Source organism: Oncorhynchus kisutch, linkage group LG30, assembly GCF_002021735.2.
Source record: "Oncorhynchus kisutch isolate 150728-3 linkage group LG30, Okis_V2, whole genome shotgun sequence".
Lineage (NCBI taxonomy): Eukaryota > Metazoa > Chordata > Actinopteri > Salmoniformes > Salmonidae > Oncorhynchus > Oncorhynchus kisutch.
Genome location: NC_034203.2, coordinates 31,648,553 through 31,674,332, shown reverse-complemented (window position 1 = coordinate 31,674,332; position 25,780 = coordinate 31,648,553). Strand labels below are relative to the sequence as shown.

The window sequence follows — 25,780 nt, the reverse complement described above, 5'->3', positions numbered from 1 at the left end:
GACTAAGTTATTAAGAACCCAGCAATTATTATTTTCGATTATTACTATTCTCCATGAGAATTAGAGTGAAAAGTGGTTGATCAATCCCCTTAGCCCTCATAGGTAAACATGCCTGTTACATGTTAAGTACACTCGGCGACTTTAAAACATCCAAGTAATAAAATAAACCATCATATCATAAGAGACTATCATATCCATCACATTACCATCCTGCAACCTCTAATCATGGTCACAATGATGTAAAAACAAATAAAAGATGTCAATACCATTGACCCTCTATTCACATATTAACCTTCAAGAGCTAACTTTCTGTTGATTCATAATCTCAATCAGTCTTGACACTGGTTTAAATAGTCTTCCTGCCCTTGACCTAATATGACCCAGAGTACCTTCAACTGCATAAGGAGTAGCAGTGTTATGTATTGTTGCAATAGTGGGTCTGTCAACACAGTCAGTGCGTAACTGATCAGATAAGGAATGGTCTGAGTTTGGTAGGTCAGTACGGATATTGTAAGCAGACTGGTCAATTAGCTCACTCACGACACTGTTACGGTCATGGTCAGATTCTTGAAGACTCTCTGATCGAGGCAGAACTTCCAGCTGCAGTATATCTTCCACAGAATGCAAAGGTGGAATATCCTAAGCATCCAAGGATTGCACATCACCCTCCAGGCTTGTGTCACCTGTTCCTTCAGAAGGCAACTCTGACACCCACACTTTTATTCTGTACTCAGCATCATCATCCACTGCAGTGTCCATGGCAGCTGAGACCACAAGGCCGTCATTCATGTCCTCAGACTCTGTTAATCCAGACATGTCTGTTCCATCATCAACGGCAGCATGGTGAAGAGGAAGAAAGTTGACTGGCATTATCAGGTTGCGATGTACCGTCTTCTCCTGTCCAGTGGAGCTGTTCTGAATCTTAAAAGTGTGCCTATCAGCATTCAATCCAGTGACAAGGTAGACAGTATCCTCCCAACGGTCAGCGAGGTTCCGCTTTCCGCGCTCCCCCTTGTTAGCCAGCAACACTCGATCACAAATCTCCACTGGAGCTCCTCTGACTCTTCTGTCATAGAGGTCAGCATGCCTCTTCAACTGCTTCTTCAACTGCTTCGCTTCAACTGCTTAGCCTCTTCAACTGCTTTGCCTGTGCTGTATTCATGGCTTCTTTCAGATCTCTCCTCAAGGACTGAACAAACTGGTCATAGTCGACAACTTCTGGGTTCTCTATGACAGAGCCAAAGACTATGTCAACAGGCAGTCTTGGCTTCCTCCCAAACATTAGCAGGAAAGGTGCAAAGCCTGTGGTCTCATGGATTGTACAATTGTACGCAAACGTGAGGGACTTCAGCGCCTGAGTCCATCTGTGCTTTGCTTTCGTCGGCAGGGCCCAGATCATGTTTCCCAACGTCCTATTCATCCTTTCACAGGACCCATTCCCCATCAGATGGTACGGCATGGTGTGAGACTTCTGAACACCTGCAACACTCAACAGTTCGTCTATTAAAGCACTCTCAAAGTTGGGTCCCTGATCTGAGTGTATACGGCGAGGCATCCCGTAGACACAGAAATAGTTGTTCCTCAATTGATGAGCTACAGACTTAGCAGACTGGTTCGGACACAAGAAGGCATGAGCCAATTTGGTAAAGTGATCAGTAACAACGAGCACATCCAGGGACTTGTTTGAAGAATCTTCTGCAGACCAAAAGTCTATGCACACTAGTTCAAGAGGCTCAGTTGTTATTATGCTCTCAAGAGGAGATCTTGCTTCCGGATCAGGAGTCTCGATCACGACGCATCTCCTGCAACACTTCACATATGCTTTAACCTCCCTATCCAGGCCATGCCAGAAGAACCTCTGTCTTGTCAGGTAGACTGTTCTCTGTTGGCCCTGGTGGCCAGCTTCATCATGGACACCCTTCAACAGCGTTCATGGAGGCTGGAACCACATACAGTTACTTTCTCCTCTTTGTAACCATTCTTCGAAACACGATACAGTACACCCATCTTCATGGTCGACTTGTCCCAATTTCTGAGAAGACACACGACCTCAACACCCTCATGGGCACGCCATCTCCGGGATGGTCGTCTCCCCCTTTTCACAAAGAAGATCACTCTGCTGATCACGTTGTCATCATGCTGCTTACTCATCAGTAGGCTGTGTGGCATTCCACATTTTGTTAGGTTACAGCCTTATTGTATTTATAGACATTTTCCCCCCTCAATCTACAAACAATACCCCATAATGACAAAGCAAAAACAGTTTTAGATTTTTTTTGCTAATTTATTATGAATAAAATACTGAAACATAACATTTACAAAGGTATTCAGACCCTTTACTCAGTACTTTGTTGAAGCACCGTTGGCAGCGATTACAGCCTCGACTCTTCTTGCGTATGACGCTACAAGCTTGGCACACCTGTATTTGGGGAGTTTCTCCCATTCCTCTCTGCAGATCAAATCAAATGTTATTTGTCACATGCACTGAAAATAACAGGTGTAGACCTTACAGTGAAATGCTTACTTACAAGCTCTTAACCAACAATACAGTTTTAAGAAAAGGAAGTCAAAAATAGATAAGTCAAAAATTTAAATAAAAAGTAACAAATCGGGGTGGATTGGGTTCAAGTCCGGGCTCTGGATGGGCCACTCAAGGACATTCAGAGACTTGACCCGAAGCCACTCCTGCGTTGTCTTGGCTCTGTGCTCAGGGTCATTGTCCTGTTGGAAGGTGTTACGAATCCCTTTTGGCCCGACAGTCTAGGGGGGGATGGTAATGAGACCCGTAACATAACTCATGCAATTTATAATAGTGACAAAGTAAAAGTGTGAACGAACAAACCACGACAACTGAAATCATCTACCGTCAAACTCAGGGTTTATTAATAAACACACGGTAATGGGGGGAGCAGAAAAAGGGGCTGAACTGGACCCAAGGAAAGAAACAATAAGTATTCAAAAACACCCCTAAGCTAGACTAGCCTAATTTAACAGCTAACTAACTAACCAAAAATACAGTGGGTGGTCCGCCCAGTTCTAACTAGTGTATTTAACAAAGTTTACCTACGGGTAGTGTATGCCCATGGGCGACTTGTCCTGGTTCCCCCTTTTCCCACCAGCAAACAAACAAACACCATAACCAAAAACAATACTCACAGGTGATGACAAAGTGATATGGAGGTGCTCAAACAAAAGATAGCTCAATACATAAAGAGAGTGAAACAGAGAGATCTACAGACATGGCATTTACAGAGAGATTGAGCTCCACAGCAAACAATTGACAGGGTTTTTAAACAAAGGGAAAGGAACGGTGATATGGTAGGAAACAGGAGGAGGTGTGTCTTCTGATTGATGCTTGATTGGTGACTGATTGGGGAGTGATGATTTTCACCTGTGAGGGGAGAAGGAGAGAAAAGAACACAGGATACATACACACACAGGATACCTGTGGTCGCAATTGTAAATGAGAACTTGTTCTCAACTTGCCTACCTGGTTAAATAAAGGTAAAATAAAATAAAATAAAATAAAGTATCCGTAACAGAAGGTGAACCTTCGCCCCAGTCTGAGGTCCTGAGCACTATGGAGCAGGTTTTCATCAAGGATCCCTCTGTACTTTGCTCCATTCATCTTTCCCTCGACCCTGACTAGTCTCCCAGTCCCTGCCACTGAAAAACATCCCCACAGCATGATGCCGCCACCACCATGCTTCATTGTACGGATGGTGCCAGGATTCTTGCAGACGTGACGCTTGGCATTCAGGCCAAAGAGTTCATTCTTGGTTTCATCAGACCAGAGAATCTTGTTTCTCATGGTCTGAGAGTCTTTAGGTGTCTTTTGGCAAACTCCAAGCAGGCTGTCATGTGGCGTTTACTGAGGAGTGGCTTCCGTCTGGTCACTCTACCATAAAGGCCTGATTTGTTGGAGTCCTGCAGAGATGGTTGTCCTTCTGGAAGGTTCTCCCATCTCCACAGAGGAACTCTAGAGCTCTGTCAGAGTGACCATCAGGTTCTTCGTCACCTAACTGACCAAGACCCTTCTCCCCCGATTGATCAGTTTGTCCAGGCGGCTAGCTCTAGGAAGAGTCTTGGTGGTTCCAAACTTCTTCCATTTAAGAATGATGACGGCCACTGTGTTCTTGGGGACCTTGAATTCTCAGAAATGTTTTGGTATCCTTCCCCAGATTTGTGCCTCGACACAATCCTGTCTCGGAGCTCATTGGACCATTCCTTCGACCTCATGGCTTGGTTTTGCTCTGACTTGCAGTGTCAACTGTGGGACCTTGTATAGACAGGTGTGTGCCTTTCCAAATCATGTACAATCAATTGAATTTACCACAGGTGGACTCCAATCAAGTTGTAGAAACATCTAAATGAGGTATTTCTTTTTTTGTTTTTAATACATTTGCCAGAAAAAAACTGTTTTTGCTTGGTCATTATGGGGTGTAGATTGATGAGGATTTATTTTTATTTAATCCATTTTAGAATAAGGCTGTAACGTAACAAAATGTGGAAAAAGTTAAGTGGTCTGAATACTTTCCAAATGCACTGTATATTTCCTTATTGAAGCAATACAATTAGAACAATACTGAATGCAAACATGTTCAACATATTTAGCAAATATGGGTCAGGCTATTTAACGAATTAGGCTATAGGCCTAACGGACTAACATTGAAATTGGAGTTTATGACAATGCAATACATAAAAGACTGTAAATACACAACTTGAAGCAACCACAGTGGTGTAGTAGAGGGTATACGCATACGCCATATACCTACTTATTTTGCAGTAGTGATAGCATATATACTCTCTTCTTAATCCCCACAATGCGTATCAAAGTAGTGTATGTAAACACTGTATCAATTAATAGGCTGATGGAACAGATCAGAATGTTGAGCTTAAAATGTTGATAAACTATTATTTATTCACATTTTAGGAGCAGCAATGGAAATATCAGTTTGAAATTTAGAAAGAGAGAAGATCTGAAGATGCAACAACTATCATGGGTTGCTAAAATGACTAGGATAATGCCTTTGTCTGCTAGACAATGAAAGAAGGTTGAAAGAAAACCAATAGAACAGGAGAACGCATATGAGGAAGTCTTTATAAAATAATTTCCTCCATGTTTCTATGGTGGGATTTTGGCTATAGGCTACTTTGAAGCAATGGAAGACATGCCTCATAATATGAAGTAAAATGTCCAGGTTTCAAACAACTAAGAAACAGGAAAAATATAACGATGCTAATGATAGGCCTAACCATCTTCTGGTAGATGAAAAGGCTTTCCCAAAAACCTTCTCAATTAAATGTTAACTTGCTACGAAAGCCTTTTGCAAACTCAATATTATGTGCAGGCACATGCATGGAAAAAGTACTCAATTGTCATACTTTAGTAAAAGTAAAGATACCTTAATAGAAAATAACTCAAGTAAAAGTGAAAGCCAACCAGTAAAATACCACTTGAGTAAAAGACTAAAAGTATTTGGTTTTAAATGTACTTAAGTATCAAAAGTAAATGGAACTGCCTAAATGTACTTAAGTAAAAGTATAAACCATTACAAATTCCATTTACAGTGGGGAGAACAAGTATTTGATACACTGCCGATTTTGCAGGTTTTCCTCATTTTTATCATAGGTACACTTCAACTGTGAGAGACGGAATCAAAAACAAAAATCCAGAAAATCACATTGTATGATTTTTAAGTAATTAATTTGCATTTTATTGCATGACATAAGTATTTGATCACCTACCAACCAGTAAGAATTCCGTCTCTCACAGACCTGTTAGTTTTGCTTTAAGAAGCCCTCCTGTTCTCCACTCATTACCTGTATTAACTGCACCTGTTTGAACTCGTTACCTGTATAAAAGACACCTGTCCATACACTTAATCAAATAGACTCCAACCTCTCCACAATGGCCAAGACCAGGGAGCTGTGTAAGGACATCAGGGATCAAATTGTAGACCTGCACAAGGCTGTGATGGGCTACAGGACAATAGGAAAGCAGCTTGGTGAGAAGGCAACAACTGTTGGCGCAATTATTAGAAAATGGAAGAAGTTCAAGATAACGGTCAATCACCCTCGGTCTGGGGCTCCATGCAAGATCTCACCTCGTGGGGCATCAATGATCATGAGGAAGGTGAGGGATCAGCCCAGAACTACACGGCAGGACCTGGTCAATGACCTGAAGAGAGCTGGGACCACAGTCTCAAAGAAAACCATTAGTAACACACTACGCCGTCATGTATTAAAATCCTGCAGCGCACGCAAGGTCCCCCTGCTCAAGCCAGCGCATGTCCAGGCCCGTCTGAAGTTTGCCAATGACCATCTGGATGACCCAGAGGAGGAATGGGAGAAGGTCATGTGGTCTGATGAGACAAAAATAGAGATTTTTGGTCTAAATTCCACTCGCCGTGTTTGGAGGAAGAAGGATGAGTACAACCCCAAGAACACCATCCCAACCGTGAAGCATGGAAGTGGAAACATCATTCTTTGGGGAAGCTTTTCTAAAAAGGTGACAGGACGATTGCACCATATTGAGGGGAGGATGGATGGGACCATGTATAGCGAGATCTTGGCCAACAACCTCCTTCCCTCAGTAAGAGCATTGAAGATGGTTCGTGGCTGGGTCTTCCAACATGACAACGACCCGAAACACACAGCCAGGGCAACTAAGGAGTGGCTCCGTAGGAAGCATCTCAAGGTCCTGGAGTGGCCTAGCCAGTCTCCAGACCTGAACCCAATAGAACATCTTTGGAGGGAGCTGAAAGTCTGTATTGCCCAGCGACAAACACAGGTTTCTGTACCAAATATTAAGTTCTGCTTTTCTGATGTATCAAATACTTATATCATGCAATAAAATTCAAATGAATTACTTAAAAATCATACAATGTGATTTTCTGGATTTTTCTTTTAGATTCCGTCTCTCACAGTTGTGTACCTATGATAAAAATGACAGACCTCTACATGCTTTGTAAGTAGGAAAACCTGCAAAATCGGAAGTGTATCAAATACTTGTTCTTCCCACTGTATTAAGCAAACCAGATGGCACAAATTGCTTTTTAACATTTTTTGACAGATAGCCTGCGGCACGCTCCAACACTCAGACATAATTTATAAACAAGGCATTTATGTTTAGTGAATCCGCCAGATCAGAGGCAGTAGGGATGACCAGGGATGTTCTCTTGATAAGTGTGTGAATTGGACCATTTTCCTGTCAAAATGTAACAAGTTATTTTGGGTGTAAGGGAAAATGTATGGAGTAAAAAGTACAATACCACAAAAAAACTACTTAAGTAGTACTTAAAAATACTTTTACTTAACTACTTTACACCACTGGCAGAGCACATGTCTCTTTGCCATTCCAGTCTCCAAAATGCACTTTTCGGTGGTGGTATAATTTCCACAAAAATGTTAAATTGTTTGTCTACATTTTTTGTCATTGTTGTTCTGAACCCACTGCCTGCAAGTCGTAGTTAAATTCTCATCTACGCTTCAGAAGCAAAACATTGTGTCATTGTGTCTTTGGGTTATATGACCACGTATCCTCCCCGACAAACTTCCCTCCTTTTGTTTCTGTCTTAAGTAAGTATACCAAACATAACATATCATAGGAATTGGAGGGACACAAAAAACATCTACTCAGAGCAACCATGCTGAATATTTATGTGTTACTCAATTTACAACACCGTAGTTAAATAAACACCACTGTATATAAATTATAATCCACATTGTCGAACAAAAGTTTAAAATTATGTCACACTGTGAGATTACAATGAGGTTAAAAGTATTTGTTGCACTTTGCACAATTATTTTGCACTATGACAATGTTTCACTTGTTTTATTTTGAAACCATACAATGCTGGTTTAAAGGACAAGTTAGCTTTTTTTTTTTTTTACCTAATCTCACATTTTTAAAATGTAAATGGCATGTTATATAAGTGTCCAAGTGCAATTTCACTTGGTTTTGAGAAACTTAGCCCACCAGCGATAGACTTCCTCAGGCTTGTTCTGCTGTGCCAGTGCACAGATAAAACATGATCAAAGGCTCCAAAAACACAACATTTCATCCTTTTAGAAACGTCAATGCACTCAGTATAGTGATGCAGGTATGTAGGTGTTGTAAACATGAAATTGTGTCCTTCTGAACTTTATCTGCAATGTTATATTCCATTTTGTTGGAAAGAGCGATACTTTTCCTTGTGCGAGCATGAGTGTGCTTATAGATAGCACGTGCATGCTCGCTCACGGAAAGTATCGCCAGTATTACTCGCTGGTGGGTTGTCTGGGCACTTCTATAACATGCCATTTACATCAGAAATAGAGATTTGGTTAAAAAAGCTAACTGTCCCTTAAGGTTGCATTTGGGCCTATTTTAATTATGGTTTATTCAGATGTTAATTGCACCACCAAAAACATAGGTAAATGTTTGCCCAATAGGTTTGAGTTTGAGTTATTATGAAGTAAGACAGTTATACTGCATAAGCTCATGGGAGACTTATGTTATATTTTTCAAGAATCAAAGGATTCATTGAAAAGACCATCGAGCAGCAGAAAATATCACAGGTTGTACCTCAGGTTGTACAACCCCAGATGACAATTAACAACTTGTTATTTATCATGACATGATCAGTCTGAAACACAGTCGTTAAAACAATATTTTTCTGTTTGCAGGTGTATGTGTAGCAGAACCTGTAGAAATGACTGTTGTAAAGAACTTCTATGTGGACCTGCGCCTACCATACTCTGTTGTAAACAGAGAACAAGTGCAGATCAAAGTAGTTATACACAACTACGATGAAGTGTCTCAAAAGGTAGATGTCTTGTTTGAAGTCGCTTGATCAGTAAGGCAGTCACTTTAGGCCGATGACTATATATACACTGCTCAAAAAATTAAGGGAACACTAAAATAACACATCCTAGATCTGAATGAATGAAATATTCTTATTAAATACTTTTTTCTTTAAATAGTTGAATGTGCTGACAACAAAATCACAGAAAAATCAATGGAAATCAAATTTATCAACCCATGGAGGTCTGGATTTGGAGTAGCACTCAAAATTAAAGTGGAAAACCACACTACAGGCTGATCCAACTTTGATGTAATGTCCTTAAAACAAGTCAAAATGAGGCTCAGTAGTGTGTGTGGCCTCCCCGTGCCTGTATGACCTCCCTACAACGTCTGGGCATGCTCCTGATGAGGTGGCAGATGGTCTCCTGAGGGATCTCCTCCCAGACCTGGCCAACTCCTGGATAGTCTGTGGTGCAATGTGGCGTTGGTGGATGGAGCGAGACATGATGTCCCAGATGTGCTCAAATGGATTCAGGTCTGGGGAACGGGCGGGCCAGTCCATAGCATCAATGCCTTTTTCTTGCAGGAACTGCTGACACACTCCAGCCACATGAGGTCTAGCATTGACTTGCATTACGAGGAACCCAGGGCCAACCGCACCAGCATATGGTCTCACAAGGGGTCTGGGGGTCTCATCTCGGTACCTAATGGCAGTCAGGCTACCGCTGACGAGCACATTTTTATTTATTTTTTACCTTTATTTAACCAGGCAAGTCAGTTAAGAACACATTCTTATTTTCAATGACGGCCTGGGAACAGTGGGTTAACTGCCTGTTGGAGGGCTATGCGGGCCCCCAAAGAAATGCCACCCCACACCATGACTGACCCACCGCCAAACCGGTCATGCTGGAGGATGTTGCAGGCAGCAGAACGTTCTCCACGGCGTCTCCAGACTGTCACGTCTGTCACATGTGCTCAGTGTGAACCTGCTTTCATCTGTGAAGAGCACAGGGCGCCAGTGGCAAATTTGCCAATCTTGGTGTTCTCTGGCAAATGAAAAACGTCCTGCATGGTGTTGGGCTGTAAGCACAACCCCCACCTCTGGACGTCGGGCCCTCATACCACCCTCATGGAGTCTGTTTCTGACCGTTTGAGCAGACACATGCACATTTGTGGTCTGCTGGAGGTCATTTTGTAGGGCTCTGGCAGTGCTCCTCCTTGCACAAAGGCGGAGGTAGCGGTCTTGCTGCTGGGTTGTTGCCCTCCTACGGCCTCCTCCACGTCTCCTGATGTACTGGCCTGTCTCCTGGTAGCGCCTCCATGCTCTGGACACTACGCTGACAGACACAGCAAACCTTCTTGCCACAGCCCGCATTGATGTGCCATCCTGGATGAGCTGCACTACCTGAGCCACTTGTGTGGGTTGTAGACTCCGTCTCATGCTACCACTAGAGTGAAAGCACCGCCAGCATTCAAAAGTGACCAAAACATCAGCCAGGAAGCATAGGAACTGAGAAGTGGTCTGTGGTACCCACCTGCAGAACCACTCCTTTATTGGGGGTGTCTTGCTAATTGCCTATAATTTCCACCTGTTGTCTATTCCATTTGCACAACAGCATGTGAAATTTATTGTCACTCAGTGTTGCTTCCTGAGTGGACAGTTTGATTTCACAGAAGTGTGATTGACTTGGAGTTACATTGTGTTGTTTAAGTGTTCCTTTTATTTTTTGGAGCAGTGTGTATATATATGAATGGACAAAGCCATCGATCACGTGACACCATTCATTCCTATGTGAAGACTCAATAGCGCATTGAAGCCAAATGAATTCAGTTAAGGTTAAGATGGTGACATAACATACGCAGTTTGACCTAGTCCAGGAAGTGATGTTGCAGGGCATCTCAGTGCTGCCTCCTCTCATTGAGTAACTCAAGTTGAAGGCCGACTGGGGTAATGCAGAATGCCATTATCAACTGAATGATCCTTATAACTTCTGTATGTGATTTAAAAACAATCCGTTCAAGGACAAACATCTGGTGTATTAGAAGCCATTATTGGTACCGTTATTGTCTTCAATTTGTATTTTTACACAGATTGTCATTTTTCCATTCACTATAATGGGGGATCCTATTTACTGCAAACAAGGCCTGCAGCCCGCAGTCGGCGTTGAACTTTCGTGGCTTCAATGAGAGGGGACATTCTCCCCTGATTTAGACACAACTTAAATAACTTCTCATCTCTATTTGTAGGTCACAGTTTTGTTAAAGGCCAGTGAGGATCTGTGCATAGCAACGAATTACAGAGGATCCTACAGGGAAATAATTCATGTGGACAAAAAGTCACAGAAAGTCCTGTACGTCACTGTCATTCCCATGAAACCAGGCAAACACCAAATCACTGTAACGGCCCGGAGCGAGTATTATAGAGATGGCATAGAGAAACAACTTCTTGTTGTGGTGAGGCTGCCTGCACCTGCTCGTGATGCTCACAGTTTAGTTGAGGACACATAAAATGTTTCTTTAAAATGTTTCTCTCTCTCCCCGTTTCTGCTCATATCATAGCCAGAAGGAGTGGAGATGACCGAACTAGAGGAAAGGTTGTTGCAACCAGATTTTATGAACGGTTTGGACCAAAACAGCTGTTTACCCTCCATTAGATCTTAAAAAATAACATGGCTTAAAGGAGTGGTTCAGAACTTTACAACTTGATGTTAGATGGTTCCTCACCTTGAAAGTATTGTATGGGCGAGAGAAACTGTAATCCATGGTTCGGTTTACTTTAAACAGAACTTTACAACTTGATGTTAGATGGTTCCTCACCTTGAAAGTATTGTATGGGCGAGAGAAACTGTAATCCATGGTTCGGTTTACTTTAAACAGAACTTTACAACTTGATGTTAGATGGTTCCTCACCTTGAAAGTATTGTATGGGCGAGAGAAACTGTAATCCATGGTTCGGCTTACTTTAAACAGCCACTACAAAATTCAGCTAACTTCAGCCACTACAAACTAACAATCAATGGAAGTATGGCTAATGTATGTTTTTACATTAAAATGGCCATATCACCTGTAAGTAAGATCAAACCAAATATGGAGTTGATTTGAGTTGATTTCAGGCGATTTGTTCTGAGAAAAAAAACATGCTCAAATGCCTTCATCACATCCATTGATTGTTAGCTTGTGGTGACTAAATTTAACTCAAGTTTGAAGTGGCCGTTTAAAGAAAACTGAACTATGGATTACAAGTTATAAAATCCTGAACCACTCCTTTCAAATGTATTAAGGCCATTGTCGAGAATGTGCCAGAATGTCCTCCTGAGATTACACAGAGGCCTAAATCTATGATATCAACAACATTGGTTGATATTATGTAGGTGTGAACATATAATTGGTTATTTTTGTGTTGTTCCCTCTCAAATGAAACAGGGAAGCAGACAGGAAAAGTTGACATTAACCTGAAGAACAAGCTTCCAGACACAATGTCAAGTACTTACATCACTATAGAAGGTATCCTCAACCTAAAAGATAGCTTATTAAAATAAGTATGTTGTGACTACTATATATTTAAAAGAAAACATTAATGAAACAATCCAATGGTTTTTGATGTTTTGCTGTCAGTGTGTAGCCTGGTGGAACCAGCCTCATCGCTGAGTTTACCATTCTGTTTCACTTCATGTATCAGTCTAGCCTTGGGTAGACTATTTGGAATAAGTTAGCAAATGACTGATCAAATCACCATCCTCTCAGAAGCAATGGGTGGGTTTATGACAAAATGCCACGTGGCCAAACACTGTGCTTTGAATTCGGCCGTCCTCTGATTGGTTGATGGTGATCCAATTGCAGACAAGTTTGTTTTGAATAATGCCCCTCATTACAGACGTTGGCTCAAAACAGAAGTAGGCCAGACTGATATGTGAAGAGAAATGGAGTGGTGAAATCCAATCCAATTTTATTTGTCACATGCGCCTAATACAACAGGTGTAGTAGACCTTACAGTGAAATGCTTACTTAGAAGCCCTTAACCAACAATGCAGTTTTAAGAAAATTCCAACAACAACAAAAAGTAAGAGATAAGAGTAACAAATAATTAAAGAGCAGCAGTAAATAACAATAGCAGGGCTACAGGGGGTACAGAGTCATAGTCAATGTGCGGGGGCACAGGTGTCGAGGTAATTGAGATGATATGTACATGTAGGTAGAGTTATTAAAGAGACTATCAAATCAAATGTATTTATATAGCCCTTCGTACATCAGCTGATATCTCAAAGTGCTGTACAGAAACCCAGCCTAAAACCCCAAACAGCAAGAAATGCAGGTGTAGAAGCACGGTGGCTAGGAAAAACTCCCTAGAAAGGCCAAAACCTAGGAAGAAACCTAGAGAAGAACCAGGCTATGTGGGGTGGCCAGTCCTCTTCTGGCTGTGCGGGGGTGGAGATTGTAACAGAACATGGCCAAGATGTTCATAAATGACCAGCATGGTCAAATAATAATAATCACAGGCAGAACAGTTGAAACTGGAGCAGCAGCACGGCCAGGTGGACTGGGGACAGCAAGCTTGTTATGCATAGATAATAACAGAGAGTAGTAGCAGCGTTCCGGGAGGGGAGGGGGGCCTATGAAAATAGTCTGGGTAGCCATTTGATTAGCTGTTCAGGTACCGCTTGCCATGCGGTAGCAGAGAGAACAGTCTGATTAAGGTGGCTGGAAACTTTGACAATTCTTAGGGCCTTCCTCTGACACCGCCTGGATTACAGGTCCTGGATGGCAGGAAGCAAGCCTGGCCCCGGTGATGTACTGGGCTGTGCTCACTACCCTCTGTAGTGCCTTGCGGTCGGAGGCCGAGCATTTGCCATACCAGGCAGTGATGCAACCCGTCAGGATGCTCTCGATGGTGCAACTGGAAAATGCCACCCATGCAACCCATGCCAAATCTTTTCAGTCTCCTGAGGGGGAATAGGTTTTGTTGTGCCCTCTTAACGACTGTCTTGGTGTGCTTGGACCATGTTCGTTTGTCGATGTGGGTGCCAAGGAACTTGAAGCTCTCAATCTGCTCCACTACAGCCCCGTCGATGAGAATGGGGGCGTGCTCGGTCCTCCTTTTCCTGTAGGCCACAATCATCTCCTTTGTCTTGATCACGTTGAGGTAGAGGTTGTTGTCCTTGCACCACATGTTCAGGTCTCTGACCTCCTCCCTATAGGCTGTCTCATCGTTGTCGATGATCAGGCATACCACTGTTGTCATCAGCAAACTTAATGATGGTGTTGGAGTCATGCCTGGCCGTGCAATCATGAGTGAACAGGGAGTACAGGAGGGGGCTGAGCACGCACCCCTGAGGGGACCCCGTGTTGAGGATCAGCATGGCGGATGTGATGTTACCTACTCTTACCACCTGGGGGCGGCCCGTCAGGAAGTCCAGGATCCAGTTGCAGAGGGAAGTGTTTAGTCCCAGGGTCCTTGGCTTAGTGATGAGCTTTGAGGGCACTATGGTGTTGAACGCTGAGCTATAGTCAATGAATAGCATTCTCACATAGGTGTTCCATTTGTCCAGGTGTGAAAGGGCAGTGTGGAGTGCAATAGAGATTGCATCATCTGTGGATCTGTTGGTGCGGTATGCAAATTGGAGTGGGTCTAAGGTTTCTGGGATAATGGTGTTGATGTGAGCCATTACCAGCCTTTCAAAGCATTTCATGGTTACAGACATGAGTGCTATGAGTCGGCAGGCTACCTTAGTGTTCTTGGGCACAGGGACTATGGTGGTCTGCTTGAAACATGTTGGTATTACAGACTCGGACAGGGAGAGGTTGAAAATGTCAGTGAAGATACTTGCCAGTTGGTCAACGCATGCTCGGAGTACACATCCTGGTAATCCGTCTGGCCCTGGGGCCTTGTGAATGTTGACCTGTTTGAAAGTCTTACTCACATCGGCTGCGGAGAGCGTGATCACGCAGTCATCCGGAACAGCTGCGGCTCTCATGCATGTTTCAGTGTTACTTGCCTCGAAGCGAGCATAGAAGTTATTTAGCTCTACTGGTAGGCTTGTGTCACTGTGCAGCTCTCGGTTGTGCTTCCCTTTGTAGTCTGTAATAGTTTGCAAGCCCTGCCACATCCGAGAAGCGTCGGAGCCGGTGTAGTACGGTTCGATCTTACTCCTGTATTGACGCTTTGCCTGTTTAATGGTTCGCCGGAGGGCAATGCAGGATTTCTTATAAGCTTCCGGGTTAGAGTCCCTCTCCTTGAAAGCAGCAGCTCTTCCCTTTAGCTCAGTATGAATGTTGCCTGTAATCCATGGCTTCTGGTTGGGGTATGTACGTACAGTCACTGGGGGGACAACGTCCTAATGCACTTATTAATAAAGCCAGTGACTGATGTGGTGTACTCTTCAATGCCATCGGAAGAATCCTGGAACATTTTCCAGTCTGTGCTAGCAAAACAGTCCTGTAGTTTAGCATCTGCTTCTTTGACCGAGTCACTGGTGCTTCCTGCTTTAATTTTTTGCTTGTAATTTGTGTGTGGAGTAAATGTGGTCTAGAATTTTTTTCTCCCTCTGGTTGCACATTTAACATGCTGATAGAAATTAATTCAAACTGATTTAAGTTTCCCTGCATTAAAGTCCCCGGCCACTAGGAGCGTTTTCCTGTTTGCTTATGGCAGTATACAGCTCATTGAGCGTGGTTTTAGTGCCAGCATCGGTCTGTGGTGGTATGTAGACAGCTACGAAAAATGTGGATAAACTCTAGGTATATGATAAGCAGTAGACCACACTACCTCAGGCAAGTGAAACCTTAGATATCGTGCACCAGCTGTTGTTTACATATATGCATAGGCCCCCCGCGCCTTGTCTTACCAGAGGCTGCTGTTCTGTCCTGCCGATGGAGTATATAACCCGCCAGTTGTATGTTCTTAACGTCGTTGTTCAGCCACGACTCGGTGAAACACAAGATGTTACAGTTTTTAATGTCCCGTTTGGAGTATATACGTGCTTTCAGCTCGTCCCATTTATTTTCCAGCGATTGAACATTAGCTAGCAGAATGGAAGGCAAGGGCAGATTAGCCACTCGTCACCTGATCCTCACAAGGCACCCGGATCTTTTTCCATGAAATCTGTTTCCTTCTCCAGCGAATCACAGGGATCTGGACCTGGTCGGGTGTCTGTAGTAGTATATCCTCTCATCCGACTTGTTGAAGAATAACTTCCAAATCAAATCAATCTTTGTCCAGTTTGAGGTGAGCAATCGCAGTTCGGATGTCCAGAAGCTCTTTTTGGTTATAAGAGACGGTAGCAGCAACATTATGTAAAAAACAAGTTTAGAACAACAGGGGAAAAAAAAAAAATAGCATGCTTGGTTGAGAGCCGATAAGACGGCAGCCCTCCCCTCCGGCGCCATTGTGACCGCAGCGATCATTCTGGTTCTACCAGGCCCAGTGTATATATGACAAAATAATGTACATGTGGGCTAATAAGCATCATCCGGTATAGGCTGCATATATCGGGTAAACCCGATCACTACAATTTTGTAGCTAGCATGAACGGTGTCAAATAGATTACAGCATTTGGAATTTGCCTTTCTAAAACAAGAAAACACAAGTTTAAAATGTTGTCTTGGATTAGGGGACTCCCTGGCAGATACAGTAATCAACTCCATTGGTGGCGCAGTGCTGAGTAAACTCATTAAGATGCCGGGTGGCTGTGTAGAGCAGAACCTGGTTTCAATGACTTCCCCCATCATCGCCACACACTACCTGGACCACGCCAATGCCTGGGAGGAGGTGGGAGTGGAGAAGAGAGCTGAGGCGCTTAAATATGTAAAGCTAGGTGAATATACTGTACCATAGAGGCATCACCTGCTTTCTTTGGTGGACATGTGTACATGTTACACCCCTGAAAGGAGGATATAGATCCCATGGATATTTGCTTGTAATGAGTGAGCTGGGAATCCCTGTGCTCCCCTATACGAATTCCTAGGTATAACCAATCGAACGCAGAACAGACATCAATTGAGTACACAGATCGCATTATCAACATTCAGATAAATGAATAGCTTATTACATACTGGTACGCATTATGATTCTCTATTATTATTTTGTTATTATTAAGGCACTTTTAATTCTATCACATATAATCAAACGTCCTTTTCTCTTCCTCTCTTTCTCCAAATATCGCCCCCACTCTCTCATGTTGTTGATTTCCATAGGCTATCAAAGACACCTTAGTTACAAAAACTCTGATGACACGTATCCTCCATATAACAATTTTAGAATCCCAAGCACATGGTAAGTGAATTTATCAGTTTCGTCTCACTGGGCCTCAATTGTCATTGGTGTATGCAGTTGCATGAATGGTTGTGTATGATTGTAGATTGCTATACCTGCATTATGGTGGTTAGTTACAATTGTTAAACACATCAGCCTTCTCTTGTGAAACAGAGAGCCACACATCAGCGTTCTGATTCCTAAACTTATGAAAATCAACCCTATGGATAATCACATTTTAAAACGACATGATTTTCAAGTTTTTCTGTTATTTTAAGAATGTTAATACAATACAATTTAGTTCTCAAATGTAAGCTCTTACAAACTGAGCCACACAGGACTGCTTACATCAGACTTACTGTATGATATGACTCGTCAGGCTCCAGAATAGACAATACTGTGTCTTGGTCCCCAGGGTGACAGCTTACACTGCCAAGGTGTTTGCAATGGTGTATATGTTTGGGGACGTGGAGGATATTAGAGTGTGCAAACCTTTGGAGTTCCTTGTAAAAAAACAGAACTCTGCAGGAATTTTTCAAGAAGACGCTCCAATCAATAGTTGGAAGCTCACAGTAAAGTTGTTTATCTCATTTATACTTTTTGTCCACTATTATAAATATAAAATCATGTCAAGCAAACATGTTTGGTAAATCCCTTTCAAATGTACTATTTGTCCTGTAGACTTTTGTATGTTTCAGGTTATGTAAGCACAAGTTTTAGCACTAATATTGTACTATGTTCAAAGCAATAATTTCCTTGACTAAAATCTGTTCTTCCATCTCCACTCAGGGTGGGATACATACGGAAGGAGATGTGGCAACAACTGCTTTTGTTCTGATAGCCATGCAAGAGACCCTCGGGATCTGTAAGGATATATACACGGTAAACTAGGATAAATAACTTTAAGGGGATGCATTGTTGATGGTTTGAGTAGCCTACTTTTGACTTAGTGAAAATTAGTATTGATCACTACATTTGTAAGTCTGTGTGATGGTCTGATGAAAAATTTGATCCGTTTTTTTTCTGCAGTGGACAATTGGTGCTAAGCTGTAATAGTTGGGTATACGGTAGCGTCAGTGAAGACTAGTGTGCTGCTCAGTAATGTGGACCTCTATTCTGCGATGAATATGGAATTCCGGTTATTGTTACAGATTTAAGAGGTCAAACTATTAACAAATTATTAGCTATTAATGATTAGTCTCATTACGGTGTCATTCTTCTTCTGTGTGTGTGTGTTTCTCATAGGACCTAGATGGAGCCATGAAGAAAGCCTCAGATTACATATTTAATGCACTTCCTGCTCAATCCAGTCCCTACTCTGTAGCCATATCTTCCTATGCCCTGGCACTGACTAAAAAACCTGAATGGAAAGAGAAAATTTTAAAAGAATTAGATCGAACAAGCACAGGTAATATTTTCAGTGCTAATGTTAGTGTTTCTTTCATCCATTGTTTCCCCCAGTTATCTCTTAAAGCCATTTTACTGTGTTCTCTCAAATACACTGAGTCTACAAAACATTAGGAATACATGTGTAGGCCGACATTGTAAATAAGAATTTGTTCTTAACAGACTTGCCTAGTTAAATAAAGGTAAAAAATAAATAATAATAATAATTCCATAACATAGACTGACCAGGTGAATGCTATGATCCCTTATTGATGTCACTTGTTAAATCCATTTCAATCAGTGTAGATGAAGGTTAAAGAAGGATTTGTAAGCCTTGAGGCAATTAAGACATGGATTGTGTGTGTGAGCCATTCAGAGAGTGAATGACCATGACAAAAGATTTAAGTGCCCCTGAACAGGGTGTGGTAGTGGGTGCCACGCATACGGTTTGAGTGTCTAGAATTGCAACGCTGCTGGATTTTTCAGGCTCAACAGTTTCCTGTGTGTATCAAGAATGGTCCATCACCCAAAGTACATTCAGCCAACTTGACACAACTGTGGGAAGCATTGGAGTCAACATGGGCCCGCATCACTGTGGAATGCTTTCGTCCACGCCACGTTGAATTGAAACTGTTCTGAGGGTCAAACAGGGTGCAGCTCAATATTAGGAATATTAGTCTTATTCGTCTTGTCTGAAATGCCTGTTAGTCTTATTAGTCTTGTCTGTAATGCCTGTTAGTCTTATTTGTCTTGTCTGTAATGCCTGTTAGTCTTATTAGTAATGCCTGTTAGTCTTTTTAGTCTTGTCTGTAATGCCTTTTAATCTTATTAGTCTTGTCTGTTAGTCTTATTAGTCTTGTCTGTAATGTCCTTTAGTCTTGTCTGTTATGTGTCTGACCCCGGTAAGACTAGCTGTCGCCATTGGCGTCAGCTATTTATTTTTTATTTAACCTTTATTTACCTAGGCAAGTCAGTTAAGAACAAATTCTTATTTACAATGATGGCCAAACCCGGACAACGCTGGGCCAATTGTGCACCTCCCTATGGGACTCCCAATCACGGCCGGTTGTGATACAGCCTGGATTTGAACCAGGGTGTCTGTGGTGACACCTCTAGCACTGAGATGCAGTGCCTTAGACCACTACGCCACTCAGGAGCCCAATAATGGGGATCCTTAAACATCAAATTCTTATTTCTTTGATATTAAATCTCTCTCTGTTAGTAATTTTTCTGTACCTATCAGACTTTCACCCTGTACCTGTCTCTTTCCATCTTTCCTCAGAGGGCACTCATTGGGGTGGAAATGATGATAAAGGGGTGGAGGCAACAGGGTATGCACTTTCAGCACTCGTAACACTGGGTGAGCTTAAAAGATCAGAGGCTGTGAGTGACTGGCTGGTGGCCAAGAGTCAAGCAAATGGCCAATTTGGGAACACACAGGTAACAACACAATATTGACAGAAATTGGTACTAATCATGGAAGTAAACACAGTCTGTCATTTCAATGGTTTACGCTCTTGTCTCCCTCCCCCTCATCCCCACCCCACTCCCTTCTATCCCCTCTACTTGCTTCGTGTTTCTCTCTCCAGTGCACCATAGTGGTTTTCCAGGCCCTTTCTCTGTTCCAAAAACAGAAGCCTGCCCCACCGGGTAATGACATAAGAGTAAGCCTGTCTGTCAACAGCCCTGCCCGCACGGACCAAAGCAGCTCTATCGAATGGAATTTAGACCAGAGATCCAGGTTTATGTCACGATCTGAAAGGGTGAGTTACATTGGACTAGCAAACCAATTTGAACAGCACAGGCAAATATGGTGTAGTGGCTTTTGCATTCTAGTGGCTTTATTTTATATGCACTTGATTACTGCAGATACCACAGCTGGCAGATTTCACTTTCGAAGCAAAGGGGTCAGGGAGAGCAAAATTAAAGGTGTGTGGATCATTCCAGCTGTATTTGGATATTTGTGCACAATAAATATTTCAGTTAATGTAGTATACTCGATGTGTTTGAATATTCTTCCCATACTCATGATAAAATGATATCTATGACATACTGTAAGAATTCTGATACTGTCATCATTGTGCTCTTTTCAGGTCCTGACAACATACTACGCCATGCTTGTGAAAGAGCAGTCAGTTTGCAAAGGATTTAACATGAGCCATTCAATAGAAAAGATTAGTATGTTCCTGTTTTTCTGAATAATAGCTTTACTCAACCCCTTTTGTCCAAGTGTCTTTATGTTATCACTGTTATTTGATCACACCATATTTTAATTACAACCATTTTTTTTGCCAGTACACTTTGGATGTAACTGCTCTGTTTGTTGCAGATGAAGCACAGGCTCCAGACGGTGTTGTCGGTGTCTACAAACTGACCATATGTGTTAGGTGAGAACTAAGGGAAGTTACAGTATACTGTACGTGCATGTACATGTGGATGATATGATCCTGTTATGTTAGCAGACAGTGGAGAGCAGACAGTAGAGAGGAAAACTACATAATTACACATTTATCTGCAGCTATATACAACATATAGATTGAGAACACACATATTTGAGGATCTCAGAATTTCCCTTGTTGTTCCCTTGTGCATATGCTTACAGTATGTATTGTGGTAGAAGTTTTGGAAGTGACTGATGGGTATCGAAGTACTATATGTAAATGTATTTACAGTAGTGTTAGTGGTGTGGAAGATCTGAATTAACATATTAAATATGTATCTCTCTCTCTAAATGTAGGCCTCTTGAAGGGACCTCCAACAAGATGGCCATTCTGGATGTATCTCTTCCTTCAGGTTTTGTGCCTGACTATAAAAGTCTTAATGAGGTACAGTCATCAAAACAAAGTAACAGTATGTAGAAAGTATCATTTTCATGTTTAGTATCTACACTATACACAATAAAAGGATATACTCCTTCACAAATTGATCATGGAACTCTGAGCTACAGAACATTCCATATTTTTCTGTGTTTGTAGTTGATGTCTCGCAGGGACAAGTTGATTCACTTCTACCAACTGGACAAGGAGCTTTCTGATAAAGGATCTCTCATTATTCACATATACGATGTAAGTAATTTTGAAACCTATTGAGAACACTGGCAAAGGTAGAGAGTAAGGGGCATTCTAAGTCAGATAAAAAAACAAACTATTCCTTATTTTTAAACAACCTGCGTTAGAACTATAACAACTAAGAAAGCACCATAGAGAATTATGGATGTAAAAATGTGATGTAGTGGCTTGCAAATTGGAAGGTACAGGTTACTTGACCAGGAAAAGCACTGGGCCCTAAGGTAAGACAAGTTTTTCCTGACCTTGTGAACTGATCAGTCGAAAACTTTGTGTCATAACCATAGCCTATACACTGAGTGTACAAAACATTATGAACACCTGCTCTTTCCATGACAGCCTGACCAGGTGAATCCAGGTGAAAGCTATGATCCCTTATTGGTCACTTGTTAAATCCACTTCAATCAGTGTAGATGAAGGGGAGGAGACAGGTTAAAGAAGGATTTTTAAGCCTTGAGACAATATTAGGAAGGTGTTCTTAATGTTTTGTACAGTGAGTGTATGCCTTTTTTTCCATTCTCTTCAGCTATCTCCTAGTCCTAATTCTGATTACTGCGTACCAGTGACTCTGTATCAAGAATTTACTGTGCGCCTTCTACAGCCTTCTTCAATTAGGGTGTATTCCTATTACCAATCAGGTAAGATCCTTTCAATGTACGGGTTGTCCTTGGTTCGGCCCACCATTGATTTGGAAGTTCAACACAACTGTTTAAAAAAATTCTATCAATTTCTATTTGAAGTTCTTGTGTCCAACCACTTATGTATCTTTATATTCCCATTTAAAAAAAAATGAAAACACTAAGTGGACTGTGTGCCCGCCCCACCAGTCAAAAACCTGGCATGTGCGGCTACTTTCCACCGCACTGATAGAGGACTTTTGAATCCCCTGGAATTTATGTAAAAAATCTTTATTTACAACATCGTGTCAACATTTGAGTCGGATGTAAAATTTTGACTGTACAATTATTAAAGGTGCACTGTGCAGAAATCGCTCTGCCATTCCCTGGTTGCTAAAATTCTAATAGTTTGCCTAATTTCTGTTTATGTGACAAAATATGGAAGTATGGAAGTATCATTGTACCATCTAAACCTCTGTGAAATATATTTTCCATAACCAAAAATATTGTTTTTTCAACTGTTTAAGCTGGTGTAAAAAACAAATTTGGTTGGGTCGCCCAAAAAAGTTACATATTGTAACGTCAATAAAACGCTTTCACTTATTCCATATTTTAGTCATTTATTTAACTTTGTCTCCTCGGTAAGAAAATTCCTCAAGCACCACCTATTTTTTAAATTAGGAATCCAATGTGCCATTTGTTTATTTCTGTGTTGACGTGACTAATGCTACTACTTTTTGGAAAATGTGTTGTACAGCCCAGCAACAGATATGGAACCCGAACAATATTGATGGAATGATATTCCTCTGTGTTTCAGAAAAAAGCTGCACCAGATTCTACAGCCCCTTTAAGAGTAGCACAGACGAGGACATTATCTGCAGCAAGAATGGATGTGCGTGCATTGACAGTAAGATGCTTATTTCATACCACCAATGTATATTGGTGGATATTTCAGGGATCTACTGTAAGATAACTATTGAGAGGCCATTGTTTAGCTATACAACTGTACAAAATTAAATTAGCAACATAATTGTTTACATTTTTTTTATTTAACCTTTATTTAAGTAGGCAAGTCAGTTAAGAACAAATTCTTATTTACAATGACGGCCTACCCCGGCCAAATCCTAAACCAGATGATGCTGGGCCAATTGTGTGCTGCCCTATGGGACTCCCAATCATGGCCGGTTGTAATACAGCCTGGAATTGAACCAGGGTCTGTTGTGACGCCTCTAGCACTGAGATGTAGTGCCTTAGACTGCTGCGCCACTCGGGAGCCCAAATCATTACTACTAACAAATTTTTGCAGCCATTCATTATTTTTATAGTTTCATAAATTCCACGGTGGTGATTATTTTGCTTTTGTAGTATGCACATGTACTATGTTTTCACTTCATGTTTAGCATCTCTGCCTAAGCTTGACTTTTATGTTGCCTGCTTGCCTGTTCTCATAAGCATTGGGAAACTCTATTGTTTTGTCGCCCCAAGATTGTTTCCAACCTTAATTTTATCTGACAGAATATTGTCCATCCGTGAAGAAGGCTCAGTTGTTTACAGCTTCTGTTCGTGAAGAGGAAGCCTGCGTTGGGACTAACCCTGGTAAAACAGCACTCACATTTCTCTGACTTCCAATAAACCCTTCTGACACATACTACAACCATAGTCGTGGGAAGTAGAAATGCTGAGGGTGCTGCAGCACTCCCTGATCAATCAGAATCATTTATACGAAGAAAAACAATAATATATACAGTGGGGCAAAAAAGTATTTAGTCAGCCACCAATTGTGCAAGTTTTCCCACTTAAAAAGATGAGAGGCCTGTAATTTTCATCATAGGTGCACTTCAACTATGACTAACAAAATGAGAGAAAAAAATCCAGAAAATCACATTGTAGGATTTTTTATGAATTTATTTGCAAATTATGGTGGAAAATAAGTATTTGGTCACCTACAAACAAGCAAGATTTCTGGCTCTCACAGACCTGTAACTTCTTCTTTAAGAGGCTCCTCTGTCCTCCACTCATTACCTGTATTAATGGCACCTGTTTGAACTTGTTATCAGTATAAAAGACACCTGTCCACAACCTCAAACAGTCACACTCCAAACTCTACTATGGCCAAGACCAAAGAGCTGTCAAAGGACACCAGAAACAAAATTGTAGACCTGCACCAGGCTGGGAAGACTGAATCTGCAATAGGTAAGCAGCTTGGTTTGAAGAAATCAACTGTGGGAGCAATTATTAGGAAATGGAAGACATACAAGACCACTGATAATCTGCCTCGATCTGGGGCTCCACGCAAGATCTCACCCCGTGGGGTCAAAATGATCACAAGAACGGTGAGCAAAAATCCCAGAACCACACGGGGGGACCTAGTGAATGACCTGCAGAGAGCTGGGACCAAAGTAACACACTACGCCACCAGGGATTCAAATCCTGCAGTGCCAGACGTGTCCCCCTGCTTAAGCCAGTACATGTCCAGGCCCGTCTGAAATTTGCTAGAGAGCATTTGAATGATCCAGATTTTTTTTTTAAATTTAACCTTTATTTAACTAGGCAAGTCAGTTAAGAACAAATTCTTATTTTCAATGACGGCCTAGGAACAGTGGGTTAACTGGTTGTTCAGGGGCAGTTAACCCACAGATTTAACGACAGATTTGTACCTTGTCAGCTCGGGATTTGAACTTGCAACCTTCCAGTTACTAGTCCAATGCTCTAACCACTAGGCTACCCTGCTGCCCCAGGGTGGAAGAAGATTGGGAGAATGTCATATGGTCAGATGAAACCAAAATATAAATGTTGGGTAAAAACTCAACTCATCGTGTTTGGAGGACAAAGGATGCTGAGTTGCATCCAAAGAACACCATACCTACTGTGAAGCATGGGGGTGGAAACATCATGCTTTGGGGCTGTTTTTCTGCAAAGGGACCAGGACGACTGATCCGTGTAAAGGAAAGAATGAATGGGGCAATGTATCGTGAGATTTTGAGTGAAAGCCTCCTTCCATCAGCAAGGGCATTGAAGATGAAACGTGGCTGGGTCTTTCAGCATGACAATGATCCCAAACACACTGCAATGAAGGAGTGGCTTCGTAAGAAGCATTTCAAGGTCCTGGAGTGGCCTAGCCAGTCTCCAGATCTCAACCCCATAGAAAATCTTTGGAGGGAGTTGAAAGTCTGTGTTGCCCAGCAACAGCCCCAAAACATCACTGCTCTAGAGGAGATCTGCATGGAGGAATGGGCCAAAATACCAGCAACAGTGTGTGAAAACCTTGTGAAAACTTACAGAAAACATTTGACCTCTGTCATTGCCAACAAAGGGTATATAACAAAGTATTGAGATAAACTTTTGTTTTTGACCAAATACTTATTTTCCACCATAATTTGCAAATAAATTCATAAAAAATCCTACAATGTGATTTTCTTGATTTTTTTTTCTCCTCATTTTGTCTGTCATAGTTGAAGTGTACCTATGATGAAAATTACAGGCCTCTCTCATCTTTTTAAGTGGGAGAACTTGCACAATTGGTGGCTGACTAAATAGGTTTTTGCACCACTGTGTATATATATATATATATATATATATATATATATATATATATATATATATATTTTATACAGAAGTAGTGCTCTAGGTCTTTACTAGTCTTGTATGAGTGGACCTAAATATCCATCAGCAGCAC

General features: G+C 41.7%; 1 protein-coding gene across 2 annotated transcripts in view; it reads left to right on the top strand.

The window, feature by feature from the left end:
- LOC109874801 (complement C3) overlaps window positions 1-25,780 on the top strand; it is a 66,753-nt gene that overhangs the window by 39,384 nt on the left and 1,589 nt on the right. The window contains exons 19-37 of one of the 2 annotated variants that reach the window (XM_020466801.2): window positions 8,671-8,810; window positions 11,036-11,242; window positions 11,348-11,408; window positions 12,212-12,292; window positions 16,396-16,599; window positions 16,979-17,057; window positions 17,452-17,608; window positions 17,826-17,918; window positions 18,282-18,444; window positions 19,705-19,862; window positions 20,012-20,185; window positions 20,292-20,351; window positions 20,516-20,600; window positions 20,752-20,809; window positions 21,160-21,247; window positions 21,398-21,487; window positions 22,014-22,125; window positions 22,922-23,011; window positions 23,620-23,700. In XM_020466801.2, coding sequence (XP_020322390.1) covers window positions 8,671-8,810; window positions 11,036-11,242; window positions 11,348-11,408; window positions 12,212-12,292; window positions 16,396-16,599; window positions 16,979-17,057; window positions 17,452-17,608; window positions 17,826-17,918; window positions 18,282-18,444; window positions 19,705-19,862; window positions 20,012-20,185; window positions 20,292-20,351; window positions 20,516-20,600; window positions 20,752-20,809; window positions 21,160-21,247; window positions 21,398-21,487; window positions 22,014-22,125; window positions 22,922-23,011; window positions 23,620-23,700 — 2,181 coding nt within the window. The remainder of the gene's footprint in view (window positions 1-8,670; window positions 8,811-11,035; window positions 11,243-11,347; window positions 11,409-12,211; window positions 12,293-16,395; window positions 16,600-16,978; window positions 17,058-17,451; window positions 17,609-17,825; window positions 17,919-18,281; window positions 18,445-19,704; window positions 19,863-20,011; window positions 20,186-20,291; window positions 20,352-20,515; window positions 20,601-20,751; window positions 20,810-21,159; window positions 21,248-21,397; window positions 21,488-22,013; window positions 22,126-22,921; window positions 23,012-23,619; window positions 23,701-25,780) is intronic. The other variant, XM_031810646.1, reaches the window with a different exon arrangement.